This window comes from Gadus macrocephalus, chromosome 12 (assembly GCF_031168955.1).
Source record: "Gadus macrocephalus chromosome 12, ASM3116895v1".
In the NCBI taxonomy this organism is placed as follows: Eukaryota; Metazoa; Chordata; class Actinopteri; order Gadiformes; family Gadidae; genus Gadus; species Gadus macrocephalus.
Window position 1 is genome coordinate 3,559,145 of NC_082393.1, and position 19,734 is coordinate 3,578,878.

The following is a 19,734-nucleotide window of genomic DNA, read 5'->3' on the forward strand; positions in this document are numbered from 1 at the left end:
GCATAATTGTACACACATTGCAATACTTCCAACAAGAGTGCTGAAAGAACCAGTATAGCGAGTCTGCATTTCCTCGGCTAACCTGCTAATCCTTAGTCATCATTAATGTGAACCAACTTTACAGGAAATAATTAGCATTTCACCACAGACCATGACATCTTTAATTACAGCGCAGATTATCTCTGGACCTACAATTAGAAATGTATTAAAAACAAAATGCCAATAAACCAATAATTGGTGACCAATAAAATGGTCACCAATTTCTCAGTAGATTCAGAGGCTAAAGTAATGCTAATTATTTTTTAAATATATGAATTGCAGAAGTTTGAACGAATAAACGTTTCCTTCTTTCACGAGAGTAGGAAACGGGTCCCGCCTTGTTGCTGCAGTGTCACACATTTTCCAGTAGAAATTTACATTTTGTGCGAAGTATTCAAATTCTCTAGCCTGGGAACCAGACTGATCCAGCAAGCTTGTGTTTAACAAATTCTCACATGCATCAAGCAGTCTGGGTCCAGACATCCGCTGGAGTTTGTGTCAAGATGAGTGAATAGTTCCCCTGGTCATATAAACCAATCGGCCTATTTGAACTGCATGGCCAATTGCTTTTTAGATATTATCAAAGAGTGAGATCCACCTCTTCCTCACACAAAAAACACGCACAAAGCAATATGTAATTCTTCCAACACTTGATTTATTTTAAACAATAACAAAGCCATCTCACAGAGACCACTTTGCATGACATAATGCAAATAAATATATATCTATATATGACCATAGAATTAAAGACAACGAAATCGGTACAAATCATTGGTTAACAACACTTTGAATAGTGCAAAAATCACATACTGCCTCCGTCGTGTAGCTCGTTGCATTGTGTTCTTTGAGGGCAGTGATTCGTGTGTGCTTACCCCATGCCACCTAGTGGGAGGCAGGGTTGATGTTTTGAGAACCGACAGTACTGCTCCATACTTCGTTCAGTCAGGATTAGATTTCAGTACTTTCGTTTTGCACCGGGGGGCGGGGGGAACAACTGATTTAAAAGTCATGCGATGGTGCAGGATCTGAGACGTGTAAAAATGGAGTTACATAAAAGATAAACAAGATAAAGCAGACAAAGTGCTGAGAGCCCCCCCCCCCCCTGTGGTTATTCAGCGAGGACAAGGCTCTCATTTAGCGCTCCGTACCCGTGCGAGGGTCAATGTAGCGTGCATTTAGCCCGGAGGGTAGAATCAGACCGTCAGGTCGGTGTCAAGAGGTGAGGTGCTAGGAGTGAACCCCCCAAATCCCTCGTCGACATCAGCACCCACCTCCCCTGAGTGACAAATAATTTAAAAGAAGAAAAAAAAAAAAAAGAGGAGAAAACAAACAATGTCTTTGCAAGGTCGAGAGAAAACAGAAATAAAAAGAAAAGAAAAATAAACACAGGACAAACGGCCACCCTCTCCTGCCCAGGTGTGACGTTTTTTGGGGTCAGGACGGGCGAATCACATGTCTCAATAAAGTGCACAGCTTCTTCACCCTCACCATTTCTTGTCGAGACAAGCCCAACTTCAGTTTAAAACAACGGCACGATAGAAAAGACTTTTTTTTTTTGTTAGATATATACATGCATAATCACTCGTTGCATATTGAAATAGTTTTTTTTTGGACCACCACGTTTTTGCTTTTAGTTGAAACCTCCGACCTCACAGTAACAGTGTGGTTCTCATAGTTTAGAAATCTAAAAAGGATCTGGTCCCATTTCAGGTGGCTAAAAATGAGATCACAGGCGCTCGACACACGCTCGACACACGCTCCACACACGCTACACACACACACACAACGGTGGCATCTCTGCAAATACAGTATCTGTCATTTTTAGAAACCCGTTTAAAATGCCCCCTGATGATCCAGGTCTTTCACCAGAACCCTGGAGGCCTGTACGTTCCCTCCCCGTTTCCTAAAACACAACGCTGTCGATACATGGATAAAGAATCAGCGACGAGCCTCAATAAGTCTTAGAACCACAACCGCTGTCCCCGACCAAGTGGTCGTTCGGACTGGTGGTCTACCCAGAGCCCATCAGCAAAGCCAAGTCCAGCTTGCGTGCTTCGGTCTCAGTGGGCTCGTGCATCGGAAGCCTAGGTCAAGAGCGGTGGGGAATTAAACCCACCAAGCATCGATCATTAAAGAATTAAATCATTCCCAATGCTGGGTTTGGGGGGGGGGGGGGGGGGGGGGGGGGGGATTAACACTGTACTCTGGGATTAAAGACCAACGACGGGGAGAAGACGAGAGGGGGTGCAGGCCTTCTGTAGAGAACCGAGACCCACCTCTGGGCGGATCTGATCCAAGCAGTTTATAAACTTTAAGGTAATCGTCATTTGAGACCCGAGTACCCGATGATTGGCGACCGACTGCACACAAGGCAAATTCGTGTAGCTACCCACTGGGGAGGATGTGGTCGGGGGAAATGCAAAGAGGACACAGATAAAAGCCATAGAGAGGTCGTCGCCCAGCACCCCATGCAAAGCACGCACGCACCTGGTGCATCTTTGGTTGCGTGCAGCGCTGGATCGAAAGGGTGCGATCGGTAGAAGAGGAGGGATAACCGACTCCCGACGAAGGAAGAACAGAGGGGAGGAGTCGCCGTTAGAAAACATCTGTGATCAGTCAACGCCGTGGCACGTGTTCCCAGGAGTCATTTGGCTTTGGTATGAAACCACACCGACACCCACTGCAGCCAGGCAGAGGGTCTGTGTGTGTGTTTGTGCGCGCTTGTGCATGTGGGTGTGCATGAGACGCATGTCGGCTTAGCTCCGGAGCGTTGACGGGGGTCCAGTCTCCCAGCCCGGTGTGCTCCATCTCGGGTGGAGGACAAGGTGATGAGGTTTAGCCCTTCGGAGGAGGAGGAGGGGGGGGGAACCCAGTGTTTCCACAGCAGGGTGTCAGTGGGAGATTGCACAGGTAAGCCCGCTGTTCCTGCAGGCCGAACCAGCGACCAGAGGGGCAATGTCCGGACGGGGGGACGGACGGACGGACGGACAGTCTGAATGCATCAGAACCCATCCCTCCCATTGGTTACTGCAGGGTAGTGGTCCTCCAAATCACAGCTCAAGTAATTTTCCGGTTCAGCCAATGAGGGCTATGTGTCTTGATACCTAAAGAGCAGCAGAGAGAGGGAGAGAACCAGTTTAGTATTGAAATAACACTGGATGCCACAACCTCGACAGCAGCAGATTTACATCAGCAGATTTACATTCCGTGACCGAGAGACTGCACCCATTACATCGAACTACGACGTGAAGCTCACAAACAAACGCTTCATCACCATGAGTAGAAATTAACGTTCGTTTGGAAAAAGGAGGAACTGAATGAAAGGCTTTGCAGACCCGTTTTGAACACAGCCATCCGACCGCGTGTGTTGACACGTGAACACGGAGGCGCCTCCGGAACCTTGACAGCCCAAGAGACCCCAAAAAGAGGAGAGAGAAAAGAGAGCCTTACCCGCTGTTCAGAGAGAACTCTGGGAGAGCCCCCAGTAGATTCAGCTGCTCCTCCAACGCTACGATGCGCAGGCCGATGTAGCCTGACGATAGCAGCAGTAGCATTACCCTGGTAACACACACACACACACACACGATTCATAGTTATAATCAACAGCCAATTCTCAAAACCCTACTTCCCAGGGCGTTAGCTAAACACAACATTCCAGACAAAGTGGAGAGACTTGCTCGCATGAGATAGGATTCAAGCTAAAAAAAAGGTTGACCTCAATGCAAATCTTCAAATATGTTCATATGTCAATAGGGGCGGGGCTTGCAATCAGGCGAGGCTGAAGTGAGCGAATGAGAGCAGGCCTGCTGTCACGCAACACTACCCCACGCATCGGTTGGGTTGTCTTGGATCCCTTAGTGACTCGACTTAATTAAAACGAGGCTCAGAAGGAACCAGGCCCTCGTCTTCGCCCCCCCCCCAGAGACCTTGCAGATAGCGGAGTGAACACAACCGCGTGGAAGAACGGGCGTGGAGAGGCAGGGAGGCACGCAGGGGAGCGGCACTGGGGAACTCACAGGATCAGGTAGATGACCAGGAGTGTGTTGAGGGTGCTTGCTTCTCTCTGGTACAGCAGAGACCTAGCTCTCCGCGTCACACTGCACATCCACGACCCGCCTGGGGAGAAAGAAAGAAAGAAAGAAAGAGAAAGAGAAAGAGGGAGAGGGAGAGAGACCGGTTACGCACACGTCGGGAGGAGAATCGGGGGGTTGGGTTCTGGATTCCAACCCCCAGTGTCTGCAGCCTGACTCTTATGCGTCTTTGAGTGAGACACTGAACCCCACCCCCGCCCCCCCCCCCCCCCCCCCGGTCTGATTTTCCATAGGCGTCTCAAATTCGCTGCAAGTCGCATTGGAAAGAAGCTTCTGCTGAATGCTAATGGTACCGGTAGTGTACGAATGCGGTTAAAAAAAAAAAAAAAAAAAAAAAGAAGCAATTTCCCTGCATTGAGGTGTCTGTAAAAGACAGTAAACATATTCGGTGACTGGGCTCTCACGACCCCCAGAGCTTCTTGGTTAAGCGCACCACTTCCTTTCACAATGGTTCAGAGGTCCCCAGACTTTACAGCTGGCGACCTCATTTCGGTTCGAGAATGTATGCGACCACAATGGTTACATTTTGGTGCATCTGTTCTCACACACACACACACACACTATCAGTGTCCCTCTGAAAATATGCATACGCACCAGACAGATAGTTTGTTCGTGGCTAAGGATCACTAGACCGGTTTAAATAAGAAATGCTTCCTATCAAATGTCCATAGCGTCATCATTAAGCAGCGATCAGCCCCAGGTTCAGAAGCACACTGTGCTGGTTTGTTTTTGTGTTGTTGGCGAGAAGAGGGAGGGAGGGAGAGGGTTACCTTCTTCCATGGGCAGCTCAGAGGAGGAGGAGGAGGAGAAGGAGGAGGAGAGGTCTCTGTGCGCTGTGAGCCGACTCTTCGGGGAGGGAAGGCTCCCATTAGGCACTGGGTTTGGGAGACAACAGGTTGAGCCATTGTTAGTCATTGATTGACCCGTTGAGGAAGCATGAAACTCCAGCTGCTGGTCGCGATTAATGCCTGCAGCTCATCGCTCCGCTAAAGGTGCACATGACACGAGCTTGAACTTAGATGATGAGGTGCTTATTAACAGAACGCCCACTCAGCCAATAAAGTCATGAAACAACAAAAACACGAAACACAAGGAGTTTGAGCGGCGATACGATGTGATCCCCTTTCGCTCACGGCACGACAACGCTCCGAGTGGTTCAGGTGGAGCTCACCTTTCAGGGTTTCTGTCGGGGAGGGCTCCAGCAGGAGGCTGGGGGGCGGCGGAGTCGGGGCGGTCAAAGCTGTCGTCCAGACTCGACTGGCTGGAGTTCTGTCGGGAGGACGGGAGAAGGGCAGCGCATGAGAACACCTGCAACGGGGTTTTTGCCTCAGGTTCGATGGCTTTGTTGGAGACGCATGGAGGCTTCTGCTCAACTCCCAGACAACCATGAACCGCAATAGCCACGTCGATCTGATAAGATACACCCGTTATGTGATTTGTAGACCGAGATTCAATGTCGTGAGTGTTCCATCTCGTCGAATGACCTTAATTACAGGGCGGCATTTGCTTCAACGCTGTGACTACGGGTGTATAAACGAATAAGGAAAGCCTGTTCACGTCGCTTAAGCATTTTGCATACAGGCAGGGCTGCCTTAATATGTAAAGAATGGCACGTGAAGGTTGCTTTGGCACATGGGGTGCAACATGTTGTTACTGAGGCAGTACCAACATCCTGAGCGGGGAAGGCCACCGAGAGGAGACAGCGTTGACGGGTGTCTGGCGGTGAGTCAGTGCGGATGTCACCAACCCCATGGTTTCTCGCGTCAGTGACGTGGTGGAAATCGGTGGGTTTTACTAGGCTAGTGTGTCGTGTGACTTTAAGCATTGCTTAAGGCGGCTGTGCCAAGATCACAAGGGAAGTAGAGGTCTGTGGTACGTTGAGGTATTGGGGACAGCATCTCCATTAAAGAACGGGTGTTGCGTTTACTGCTCATGGTACTGTGAAGCCCGTGTGGATGGTTACCGTGTAGGCTGGTAAATGTTACTGCCGTGCGATTCTACTTTTGTGAAGGCATTGATCACACATTTGTCCACACGGCATAGTTATGAGACAATTGGTTACCAGTAAATGTTTAATTTATAAATGAACACCAACCAGATTTAATAGTATGTAAAAGTGCAAGAGGCAATGCACAAAAATGTGCACTGCCTCTTGCAGTTAGAGGTTAGCCCTTCATAATTATGAAATGTGAAGTAGGGGATGCTCACCACTAGTTTGCTCTTCTCACTGTGCTCCGCTGAAGACAAGATCAAACTGCTATTGGTGCTGCCCGCCTGTAAACAACAAGACGCATCATAATAAGTATACTTAATTATAGTACCAAGTTCAAAACACGGAGCCTGAAGAGCAATCAAGAAACATAAAACAGCAAGAGACTTTATAATGCAGCACACAAATCTTGACAATTGACCAATATTTGGCAAGCAAATCATAATTGAATACAAAAGACTTGTCATCGATAATAGTTTGTAGTCCTTTTTTCTGACATCTCTAAAATACATTATGTTGATAAGCGTTTCGGAGCCGAGTACATCAGTCGGACCACAGTTTCGAGGATCAATTTGGGGCATTTCTTGCAGCTCCAACGAACAATCCCAGAAGGACTCACCTCTAACCGAGGAGAGACCGAGCAGAGCAGCTGGTAGCACGCGTCACGGTTCCTCAGAGACACAAACAGGTACTACGAGGCGGGAGAGACATCGCAGAGGGAGGGAGGGAGAGGGAGAAAGAAAGGGGGGGGGGAAAAGAGAGAGAGAGAGAGAGAGAGAGAGAGAGAGAGAGAGAGAGAGAGAGAGAGAGAGAGAGAGAGAGAGAGGAGAGAGAGAGAGAGAGAGAGAGAGAGAGAGAGAGAGAGAGAGAGAGAGAGAGAGAGAGAGAAGAGGAGAGAGAGAGAGAGAGAGAGAGAGAGAGAGAGAGAGAGAGAGAGAGAGAGAGAGAGAGAGAGAGGAGAGAGAGAGAGAGAGAAGAGAGAGAGAGAGAGAGAGAGAGAGAGAGAAGAGAGAGGGAGAGAGAGAGAGAGAAAAAACACATGAGCCTCAACAACAAAAAAGTCATAACTTAAACTAGGTCAGAGACGCAGATTAACAGTGGCTGAACAACCACCCTTCCCACGTAAATCAGATAACATCCGCCCTGTTGCACACAAGGCTTTGTGTCAGGTTGGAAAGTGTCAGCATTGGGTCTTAACCGTGTTGTTTGGGGCGTTGAAAGGCGAGCTGGGCACGTACCTTGTCTCCCTCACTGGTGCGGATGGAGAGGGCGTTGGGAACCAGGAGCGCCATGTTCTGCTTCTTCACCTTCTGGATGGAGGACACGGAAATGACCGCCTGTAGCACACGGGGGGGGGGTGGGGGAAGTGTTACCGGCTGCCTCAGGTCAAACAATAACAGTCATGTATCCGGATGAAAGATGAAATTGAAGCTACGCTTAAATTAATTTTTACATTTTGCATGACGCCAGGAAGAATTGAGCCGACATCAGGAACCAACGACACAAACATGCAGGGAGGGGGCTGTGCTGAAGCTCACCTTGGTTTCTTTGAGCAGGACCGAGGAGTAGAAGCAGGCGTGGGTCTCTGTGATGTACAGTCGCCCGTGGTAGGGCACTTCTTTCTGCCACGCGCAGATGTACGCTGGAGGAGTAGAGCGCACAGATTAGGACGCGAAGGAGACGCTTACGTTTAACAAATGAAAGAAATTGCAGACCCACTGTGGCGTGACTACACATTATCTTTTGCATGACTCAAAAACAATTCTGCGTTTCCTTCCTTGTGCCTACCGTGGATCAAGTCTTCTCCCTCGGGAATGTCCGGGAACAGCTTGTGGAATGTCTTGTTGTGCTTGACGAAGCTCTGAACACAGGAGACGCGGCATGTTATAGCGTGTGCTGTGTGTTGTGGCAACGCCACGGTTAAACGGAGGCTTTAGGAGTCATGCGTCAACCACACAAATGCCTTCGCAGCCGTTGACTTTTTGCCGTTTTTAATGATGATAGAAATGATGTTGGGCAGGTCCCAACATATGAAGACAGGCCAACAGGTGAGGCACATAGACTTACACTTTGAGGTCCGTTGCCGTTGGTTCTCTCAAAGGTTTTGCTATCCAGATCAAACGTCTGTGACCTGCAAGAGAATGAACATGTTGAGCCTGAATAATGGTGGATTTCAGCAGTGGATCACCTTTAACAGTAACTTTCCCCTAAATAACTGGTGGATTTCAGCAGTAGGCGATCACCTTTAAGAGTAACCCCATACTGAAAAACAGAACCAGGAATGACTATACAAGGAAACAGATATTTTTTAACAAGACTATCAAATTCAATGTATGAACACTAAACAATTGTCGTCATTGCATCACTCAATGCAAACAAGGAAACAACCTTTACAGCCCAGGACGAAGCTCAAACGAGCGTCGACTTGCTCAACAGTAAAGAAGCGAGTCACGGCGGTTCAACGCCTACACCGTCGTCCGCACCGGCGCGATCAAAGCGGTTGGTGGTGCATGGCAGTACCTGACAGGCTGCTGTCTGGTGAGGGTCCTGTGCTCCCTCTGGGGGTCCAACGCATCCTCCAGGCTCAGCGCCTTCATCGGCTCCGCCTTCCTCCTGAAGCTGCCATTGCCCAGGCTGCTTTTGCTCCTCTTCACCTTGGTCGGCAGCCCACCGCCGCCACCACCAACGCCGCCGCCACACTCTGGGTAGTTGCTGGACATGACAGGAGGAGGAGGGGGGGTGGGACACGGTCAACATGACTGACGAGACCTTTAAGGAGACTCCTGCACATCACGCCGGTGGGAACGCACACAGGTATCCCGTGTAGCAGCAACGGGCCTGATTTGCATTTTTTCTGAAAGCGACACCGCCGGTGCAGAAATGCACGTAGTCAGTCGGCGAACAATCGAGGCCGGCCGCCGGAATTTGAAGACCGCAAGATACCGCAGCATTGCTCTGGTGGGGAGGACTTTTACTTTCCGTTTGTAATTTAAAATCAACTGCATTCGTTGAATCTAAACTGCATGTGCTGGCGTGGAAACCGATAGGAAGCTAATAGCTAAATACTGCCAGCAATCCTATTATGATGTTGGAGGAAGCTGGCCGACAAATGAACAGTAGGGATTTATATGGTCAGCAATCAGGTGTACTGAATATTTGACTACAGCTTTGAATTACATTAGGCTAGTACAGTCTACAGTATTGACTCCTAGTGTACACAAAAAGGCATCACAGGTATTAAGACTTATTGAGGAAACATAACTTACTGTAGCCTTCTGTGAGTACAAAGATATCTTAAGATAAGGGCTTTGCCTAATGTTCATAATGTCCTTCATAGGACCACCTTACAATAATTTAAGTAATACATATGAATATTGCAGCAATGCCAACAACACATTAAGGCTTCTCGTTATAACTTTGTGTAGGTTCTTGCAATAAAATGGTTCAACATCACACCACATTGTGGCAGCTGCGTTTGAAAATTACTCCAAACTGTAGTTATGACAGAAATACTTGCAATGATTTTGAACAAAGTTTAACAATTAAACAACCAATTGCAAGACACAACTCCAAATATTAAAACAGGGATTTTAACAAAAAGGTAGCCAATGCTTGGACATTTGCCAGAAAATTTGCCGTGCACTTTATGCAAAAGGCAGCAGTTTCACCACAGGAATTCACAAACACCAAAGCATTACAGGTTAAAAGCTTCAAAGCAATCCGAGGTTCCTTACATTTGTAGCAGCAATCTTTTAGAGGAGCGAAAACTCATATATCTACTAACTGAATCCATTTCCCCTTCCTTAATACAAAAGATATGAACCACACAACAAAGACGTTTGCCTAGGCTTTGATCCCTGGTATCACAGCATGATAGTCCAATCACAGGAACCAAAAAGGTAATCCAACAGATACAAAAGATAGAAGTCCAGGCTTTAGGACAGCGTTGGTCAGGCAAGGGCTCCAACCAGCCTCATTCTGGCAGAGAAAAGCAGCTGGACGAGTTCGAGCTAGATCTGGGAGGAAGTGGCTTTGTGTTCACGGTGGTGTGACACTCCGTCGTAGCTGACGTCAGACCAAGACACTCCCCCAAACAGATTTGCAGGGAAAATGACTGACACACACACGCACAGACATCGTACCATCATAAAATGGTTAGATAAGAGTCAAGACTGTGACAACGCAGTTTTCTAAGAGACTTTAGGCATCAAAGCTTTTAGTTAAATACATTTAGCATTTTAGATAAAAATAATCATATCAAAATCTAGTAATAAAGAGTCATAGTTAGGTTAAAGATATAATGGAAAAATACAACATTACTCAATCATCAATATCATGTGAGTCAACATGTTACCAAACAGTAGTACCGAGTTCCCAACAGGTGTTTTTGTGAAAGATTTGTTGAAATGCCGTCTTTATAAAAAGGGAGTAACTCAATTGTCCTTAAGTACTTTGTTCTCGTGTTGCATCTTCTACATTCCTGTTCCAACAGTATGTGCCGTTGACAGGTCATAAGATGAACCAGGAAAGTAAGGTTGAACTGTGTAAAGGTTACAGTAGGAATTTACTGCCACGCAGGAGAAAGGGAAGAAAAACCATTACGTGGCGTCGAGTGAGCCTGGAGCCACAGACATTTCAAAGTAATGTGAAGAAGTTCTCACAACACTAAGGGCTTTTTATCCAGACGATTTCAACCTTGATCAGCTGCAGACTTCGCCATGTTAACTTAGCTTTGGTACAATTCGGATACTGTAAATATGAGATTTTGATGAGTCAAATGAAATTCATTGCATCTAGATATTGTTATGCAGGTGATCCCATCGATCCCATTAATAGCGACCAGTCTCATCATTGTACACCGCCGCCTACCTCGCCTTACAATTCCAAGTCTCCGCCGCTCGCACCAATGGAGTACTGAAACAACACTTAAACCCAGATACAAATCCCCCCCCAAAGAACGACTTACAACTGGCCATACCTGTCTAAACTTCCAGGGTTGGAGAGGCACATCCTGCCCTGCCGATTGAGAGTGGTCAGCCCTGGCTTCATATCCACCGACCAGTCCGTGCTCCCTGAAGCGAGCAGTGAACCGTTGATCTCTCAAGTGGTGCAAAGGTCGATTTGATTTGCGACGTCGGAAGTACAGAAAACCCATGACACGCGTCGCGTCATGGACCGTTTTCTAAATCGTTCCAACGCGAGACAAATCTTTTCCTTGTACCCTGTGTGAAGCACTTGTTGAACAATAGCTTGTTGAACAACCGTAAAACATAATAATCCCGCATTCCTTATTACAATGAGAGCTGAGACAGAAATCCCCTATAGAATTGGTAGGCAGTGCTCCTCTTCCCGCTACACTGTTTCCCACCCTAGCCGTGATCCAAATAGGGAAAAGCAGTTGATGCTTGTGAGAACAGCATACATAAAGATCCTAAAAGGCCATTAACACCTCCACCAAAATCCTCCGATCTGCGCAAGCCTGCCCCGCGTGTTAACTCTCCATGTTAACCTACAAATAAGGCTTGTGCAATGTTTGCTAGGGCCAAACACATTGGCCTCCCTTATCTTACTGGCAGTGTTTTTCCTTCCTATTCCCTGAAATGACCCGCACCTGAAAACCCATGCTCTATACTGTATCGGAAGCTATTGGGAGCAGATAACCTCAAGATAGACCATCAAAGCGATCAATACCAGGACAACATGAACTGAAGGGGCCATGACATGTATAGCATTCGACACGCGCCAGGATGTTTGTGAGACGGAACAGCTGGAAGTAGTTTTAAAGTCTGAATTCCATTTCATTTGACTCGTAAATAATAATAATAATAAGGGGAGGTTGAGAAACTAAAAATAGAGCCGTGAGACCGATGGGATGGTTTTACAGATAAAACTGGGCTTACTGTACCCTCAAATCACCGCCCCTGCTGGGAAGTGTCTGGGTGTGGTGTACTACATGAAACACAGTAGGGCTGCCCAGGGGAGGGCTAAGGTCTTGGGCAGCAGCGTCCTTCTCCTCCATCACCCCCCCATTCCCCTGCTCTTGCGGAACCAGTCGCTCAGTCATGAAGCTTAGACCTCTCTCCCAGCATCAAAGGACTAAGCATAGTGGGCCTGCCAACTTAAAAGGGTGAAAGTCACAGGTGCACGATGACAAAGACATCACACCGCCACACATGAAGTCCTTGATCTACGGCGCTGGTTGATAATGGTGGAAACATTGTGCAAGAGTACCCTCTAGTGGTGTTCACCATCCGGCCAAAAGAGGAGGATTAACACGTATCCGATGTCTGCGCTTTGAGGTCATGCACTGGAAAATATGCACGCATTAAGATGCAGGACATGTTTTAAGACCAATCTAAAAACGGCCCACTCTGAAGCACAGCATCTAATCCAAACACATCCACGCTGAATTCACCAGGGCACGCATCCAGGTGCTGCCAAGACAACTGGCCACATTTTTGGGAATAAAATAAAGCCAATTCTCCCAACAATGAAAAAAACACATTGTCCCGGGCGTGTGCCCATGTGCACTCAGCTGCAGAAGAGAGGACGGGGCGGCGGGCCAGTCGGCGCAGCCAACGGCGACATGTAACTTGTGGCAACTTGCCACGGGGAACAGAGTGCCAGTGTGTGTGTCACAGAGAGAAGTCATGCGATCCATGCGTGCAGAGCCCTCCCTCTGCACCTCCTGGCAGCTGACCGGGGCCAGACACAGAGAAGGCCTTTCTTTTCGTCACAGTTTCCAGCGAGGTCCTGCAGGAGGCAGGTTGCGCGCAGGAAGGAACTACTTGATACCAATATGGAGAGAGCAGCCATCCAAATAAAATAAAAAGCCAGGCCACTTGGTAAACAACTACTGTGCGCATGGTACCATGGAGAAGCTTGTAAAAATAAATATATGCAGTGTGAAGAAAATGGATGTGCACAAAATAACCATGCCGAGGGAATCATCCAAGTGGACGATTACAACAGCGGGAGGTTTGGCCTTCACCTGAGGTAATCTTAATGTAGACTTTGCCTTGACCGCTAGTCATCCATTATCAGGCTCATCAAATAAGCATTTCAGTTCAAACGTCAACACATGGCAGTAGAGTGAGAGTTTAGCTATACATAACAAATAATCAAACATCGTTTACATTCAATTCATAAATGGGGACAAAATAAAAAAATACGTAGGCATAATATACCTTTTGTATAGTCTAGCTCACTTCAAACTTCCGGGGCTGTACAGACTGCCTCTATATGAGCCAGCGCCAATGGGACAGGACTGGCTGGCTTAACTGAAAACACAAAAAAAGCCCAAGTGAATAACTGAGAGTACAGTTACCCTTCAATCCAGCAAGGTAGGAGCACAGGTTCAGCATCTATACAAGGACAGTCCTCAGGTTCTGAGGGCGGGCCGGGCTCGCATGGCGAGACCAGGAACCAGACCCATTGAACGAATTGCGGCGCCATGTGAAATGAGTTGGGTTGTATTTAACGGGCCTGTGCAAGAGGTCGGAGGTCAAAGCGCTGCCCCTTAAAATAGAGCGCCCTCGGCAGCGGCTTGCGCACTGGGTGCAGAGAAACTCATTTCGCACACCGCCAACTGGGTCGGCAGTAGTGAAACTGCCCCTGCGTGGTACCACCGTGGAAGCCTGTTTTTGACCTCCATGTTGGACTCGCTCGCATAGAGCTGTAAATGAACTTGCCGTTTGGTCTCCGAGCAGGATCCCCGAGCCACAGCTGAGGAGGAGCGGCTTCCAGGAGCCAACTGTCACGCCACACAAGCGGCCACACCCAGCCATTTACAGACTGGCTCAGATCCACGTGGGCCAAGTTACGACCTGAAAGGAGGGCTTCCCACAAGACGTGGCGTGCTGCATTTTGGCATGGATTCTGCCATCTGTGACTACATACTGAAGTGAAAATGCTTTCATATTTTTTCATCTTTCTATAAAAGGGTGAAGGGGGGGATTTTACGCTACAAAGAGGGAAAGAATTTGAATAACCAGCTGTGATACGACAACCTCATTCAAACTTACAGACATGCAGTGCGACCAATATGCTCAATAAGTCGCACAATGTGCGACCTCCGATAAAGCAACACGTGTGCCTCTACAAAATATTAATTAGTGGCATTTAAACAATCGATTTTTCTGGGTACACCCATGTGTTTTGTTACCCTTTATTTTTTTAGGTGAAAGTTAAATTGCCAATTTCTCAAGCGTTCTGCTTTCACTCACAGAGTGAGACAAATATAATAATACATTTCATTTAGAGGCGCCTTTCAAGACACCCAAGGTCACCTAATATGTGCGTCTTTTGTCAACTTTCTCTCCTGCACAGGTGTTATCTACGCCAGAGTCCAAGGTTATGCATCTGGACTTAACATTATTGAAGATTTTGGGATATAATCCTATAACCTATATAATTTAACAAAAATATTAAACTCTCTTAACATTAAGTTTATTAAGATGTCGTTTTGGTCAAAAGAGCAAAATAAGCTAACTGATTTAAATGCTACAATTTAGAAAGAAGTAAAAGCTTTTTATTTTAGAAAATGAACAGCTTGGCCTTCGTTATATTTCGTAATAAACCAGCTCCCTTTATTCTTACTGTATGGCATTTGTTCACATGATAGAAGGTTAATTTTACTAGCCTCTTTCTAATGCTCAAAAGGTTGTTGCTGGTTCTCGATTTTTAAGGTAGGAGCACCGGTCCTCCAGCGTTAAAGAAACCAATCATTATCAACCTAAACTGTACAGTAACAAATCGTAAGCCAGCTGCACATTAATGCTAATGGATCACAGCAACCATTTGTGGAGTCAGTGACAGAGAACATTAGGCCAAAGTCAATGCCACCACACATTTGCCATACCCTGAGGCACCATTGTTTTTTTCTTACAACATGAATGCTTCCGGCCATCATGTATTGCTGCCCTTTATGTGGAAGAAGGAAGTGACAACCCCCCCCCCCCACACACACACACTCATGTCACCTCCTACACCCCAAGTCATTGGTCATGTTGAAGTAGCTGTGAAACCCAGAGCCATTTGGTCATCATGCTACAAGACCCTGCCACACCCATACATTTTCGTTGTATGCATGTGTCCGTTTTGAACCCTTTGGCACAATAAGCCCATCATCAGCCCATTAGGCTAACCCACAGTTTGTTATCTTAAATTCAGCCATCAATACCTACGCACAATTCTTGTTAGGGGGAGATTCGGGGGTAAAGGGAGGTTTGGCCAATGGACAGTGAAAAGGTTTCTGCCGAGAGGAAGCAGCCAAAATACCCCAATACAAGGGCACAGAACACCTGTGGTTGGTTCCTCTGACCTAAATATAGCCCACATACACCCGAAATACATCGAGTATGCCGTATCAGTTGATTAGCGATGACCAAAAACAGACATGGAGAAACACGGCGAGGTAGCGAGGGCCATGTCTCGTGTGTGCGAGTGCCAGGAGTAAATCTCCAGTCGACTGCCAGGCTGATCCACCCTGGATCTTCATTGAGCTGGCTGATCCACCACCGTGAAGCCATTATCCAGCAATGATGTCAATATGACCCACATACAACCATAAAACGCTTGCAAAGCAGCGCCAGCACGGTCCAACCAAGGCTGGGATCAAATCATTTGAATATAGCAGTACAGGTACAGGAAAATATCTCGTGTTTGAACAGTTTATGGGTCGAGTTTATAGGGCTGTTCATATTTACAGTAATTCAATGTGTAACTATATTATTGGAAATGTTGGTTGGAAATGTTGGTGTTCCGGTTATCAGTTCCATCTTCCTCTTTAATGCATTCATAAAAATAAGTGTACCTGATGGGAGGGGCACCTGAATCTGGACTTCACCACTACAATATCTGTATTTTTCCCCCTCGGACTGCACATGCCATTGAAACGTATAGAAACATTCATTGATGGAGGGGTTTTACGTACACACGACCCATATCATGGATTGGTAGACTTGGTGAGGTGGATGTTTGAGGGGATAACGTTATGTCACATCATGTACCATCCACACCCAGAGGCAAGTGAATCAACGAGTGTGTGGCTGATGATGCTGACGTCACAAGATGGCTGAAGGTTATTTACAAGCCTAAAAGATGTACAAAAACTTGCATGGGCCCATTATCTGAAGCACATATAACAGCTCCAACCTATTAACAATCTGGGACTGCTATTAAAACCAAAACCATACACATAGCACACGAAGAAGCAGTGGACCTCGGGCAGATCATCCATTCAAACCCGTTAACTCTGTCCAAGTATATTTCATGGCCTATATGCGAGGAATATTTAACGAAACGAAAACATTATGTTGGAGTCTTGTTAAACAAAACCTCGAAACTAATATAATATGCCTCAGAAAAATACATAAATAAGCCTAATAAGCCCCTTAAAGTAACACAATGCTAACGGTACTAGCGTCCACACCTTCTGGGGACCAGCGCGGAGGTCCCGGTGGTCGCTGAACTGGTGTGTGTTTAATTACCTTTCTTTCATGAAGTGCTTGATCCTGACGATAGCCTTCTCGTCTATCTTCCTGAGGAAGGTTTTCAAGCGTTCTCTTTTGTTTTCAAGCATTCTTTCCTGGCCCCGGCTGTTATCTCGCCTTCTCCACGCCGACTCTTCCAGCGGATTTGTTTGGCTCGGGCTGTTCCTTTTTTTTCTCTCTCTCTCGCCGTGTATGGCTCATAAAGATAATACGCCTAAATCAGCCGAACCCTGCCGACCAATGGAATCGAGCGGATTTCTAGAAAAAAAGTCATGTCAGTCTGTTCAGCCAATGAGAAACGGGCAGCCGACCGCCCATTGCCTTATATGGGGGCCTTGTTATATGCATAGGTGGGGTCATATTTATGTACAAGGGAGGCCTGTGAATGAATTTCAGTCGACATAATTTTGTGCTTAACAACGTGTCAATCAACATTTATAATCCGAGCGTTATAATCCAAACCTCAAAATAATAGCTTGCATGAGAAAACGCTGCACATAACGCACAGTAATGTGCATTACTAATTTAAGATCAACAAGATAGCCTACAATGATTGATGTTCTTGACATGCAAGTGCTGCAAGAGTATAACAATAAAGTAAAAATTATATTTTATTATGATTTTTTTTTAAACATCCAATAGTCCAACATGTATAATTTTCATAGTTAAAACCCTGGGCATTGGTAAACATATTGTTCTACAAATAAGAATGAAGTGATCGACCAGTCCACACTGTGTGGTTGTGTTTTAGTTTAGTTCACAGTAGTTTAAAAAACATTTTTTCAATGAACAATATTTCAAATGTTTTTTGTAGAATTCCTCTTAGATTTAATAAATTATTGATCTTGAAAGCCTGCTGGTGAAGTTTTGCTGAGCCAACAGTACAAACAATGCCTACAAACTGAGAGAACACAGGCTAAAAGAGAAACGATGTACTGGTCTTTAGTATGATACTGTAAACCAAGCCTCAGAATGAACAGGCCAGGGTTGCTGACTTATCAGGACATTGAGATAGTCCTGCAGTTAGTGAAAACAATTCTCTTATCTCCTCCAGAGTGAGAACATATCTTTATAAAAGTTCTCCACTAAACATTCTACTGGTATCAATTACATACTTGCTTTATATATAATTAACAGAGGTATGAAAAACACAAAATACTATACGTCATCGTCATAGCGACATATCAATTAATTCCTTAATGCGTACACCAATGGTTGGAGGCTGGAGTTTATTTGCTTTTAGCAAATATGAACTGTATGAGGTCTTTTTTTTTTTATAAAAGACAAGAACAAAACAGGTAGAAGTATAATATTTGCTTTGAGAAGAGGCTGGAGGGAAAACGCAAAATGCTCAATGTGTCCACCTCATTTCCTTTCAGTTTTAGATTCTAAATGACATTTCAGTATGAAGGACAATATCCTTTGGAGCAGGGATGTTGCTTGCATGGGGAGGGTAGGGATTTGTAGGCAAAAATATGAAAGATTGTCTTGACCACATACGATTCATTCATGAAGCAGACTAATTTATCCAATGTCATTAATGAGTAGGTTTATCAGCCCATCCCAACATATTCCAAACTGACGACATGCAACACAACAACTGGCCAGTGGATTTTGATTCACATTCCGGGCTCATTCTTCAAGTCATGCCACCTAGCAGTCTCAGACACACCACACTGTTGTCACGCTGCACTATAGCGTGATTATGCTCCGAATGATCCCGGAACACAACGCATTCAACGGAAAAGCGTTACACAACACAGAGCAAAGAAAGTTGCGCCATGTTTCGTTGTTGTGGTTCACACTCATTGGTCACGTGGTGCTTATTGAATATATACATGTTCACTCAGATAGAACATTTTTCTCTGTAACAAGGGTACAACAAACAAAAGATGGAAAATGTTCCTTATTTTGGGAAAAACATTGTGCACATTTTGGTGTTTTTTCTGGACTGCTTCTCAGGTCCTGCTCCACAACAGAACAGAGGTTACAGTGTGCAGCCTCATGACCCAGCATGCGTGTGAGTGCACACGCAGAGATGCACACACACACACACACACACACGCCCATACATACGCCTGCATACACACGCATGAAGCCACACACACCCTCACACAGTCATAGACAGACGCATAAACACATGCAGAACGCACACACACAGGCACACACACACACACACACACACACACACACACACACACACACACACACACACACACACACACACACACACACACACACACACACACACATGCTGCCACTCATATGCCCATACACACAGACACACACACACTGACACACACACAGACAACAATTGGCCCGCTGCCTCCCAGTCCTATCGTCCGTTTGGGTGAACAGAGCCGACATTATGGAGGAAGTCAGGCTGCGCCCGGGCTGAGTGGGAGACCTCATTATCAGCAGAGAAATACCAGGGAGTGTGGAGATCATGAGATCAATGACAACCGCATATTCCTGAATCCTTGATTTTTGGACCATTTTGGGAGGGCTATTCTGGGACGGCAATCCCCTACTGTTACATTTTGACAAAGCAGATGTCGATGACACAGATCGCTTCACGCTTTTTAGCCGGAATAGCATTGACTGAGTATAATGGGGAATTACCGCATCAAAATTTGGAACATTAGTCTATAACCGTCTAGTGCGGTAACTTAATATAGTTTGTATGAAGACTCATGCATGTTTATACAGTTCACTGTCATATCGCACAGGGGTCAACATTGACACTCTGAATCAGCTCTTGTGAACTTTTCACGCTGTGCTGATCTATTGAAGCCTGTTTCTCACCACCGAATTAGTCAATAGGTAAATATTGACACATGTGGATATTTGGTCAGAAATATCCCCCCAAAAAACCAACCACTTTATAATTGTATAAGAAAGACATACTAAATATAACCGAATACTTGTATTATGTCTGATACTGGCATTTGGCATTGCTGTTTGAGATTTCAAATTCGTTAAAATGCTCAAAGAATAAACGTAACTTTGCTTTATACTGCTCATAACACTCAAATATCACTCTCTGCACCATTTAAATATTACCTTTATATAAAAACCAACCATTCCTTTTGGGGGGCATTTCATCCTTAGCATCAGGCCA

The 19,734-nt window shown here is 45.9% G+C and overlaps 1 protein-coding gene across 1 annotated transcript; it reads right to left on the reverse strand.

The window, feature by feature from the left end:
* Positions 1 to 674: 674 nt before the first annotated feature.
* si:zfos-943e10.1 (GRAM domain-containing protein 2A) lies at positions 675 to 16,792 on the reverse strand. The gene is made up of 14 exons (XM_060067513.1): positions 16,611 to 16,792; positions 8,641 to 8,832; positions 8,188 to 8,251; positions 7,909 to 7,981; positions 7,659 to 7,762; positions 7,359 to 7,457; positions 6,740 to 6,811; positions 6,339 to 6,404; positions 5,302 to 5,399; positions 5,103 to 5,116; positions 4,901 to 5,005; positions 4,056 to 4,155; positions 3,490 to 3,597; positions 675 to 3,143 (listed from the first exon to the last, which is right to left on the reverse strand). Exons 1-14 carry the CDS (start codon positions 16,700 to 16,702, stop codon positions 3,128 to 3,130), a joined length of 1,203 nt encoding a protein of 400 aa, XP_059923496.1. The 5' UTR covers positions 16,703 to 16,792; the 3' UTR covers positions 675 to 3,127.
* Positions 16,793 to 19,734: the final 2,942 nt, after the last annotated feature.

Excerpts from the sequence above, each read along its gene's own strand:
- si:zfos-943e10.1 (XM_060067513.1), bottom strand. The coding sequence starts at position 16,702 with ATGCTTGAAAACAAAAGAGAACGCTTGAAAACCTTCCTCAGGAAGATA. Across the intron at positions 7,763-7,908 it reads GGGAGAAGACTTGATCCACG|CGTACATCTGCGCGTGGCAG; the intron begins GTAGGCACAAGG and ends CTACTCCTCCAG. Across the intron at positions 4,156-4,900 it reads TGAGCTGCCCATGGAAGAAG|GCGGGTCGTGGATGTGCAGT; the intron begins GTAACCCTCTCC and ends CTTTCTCCCCAG.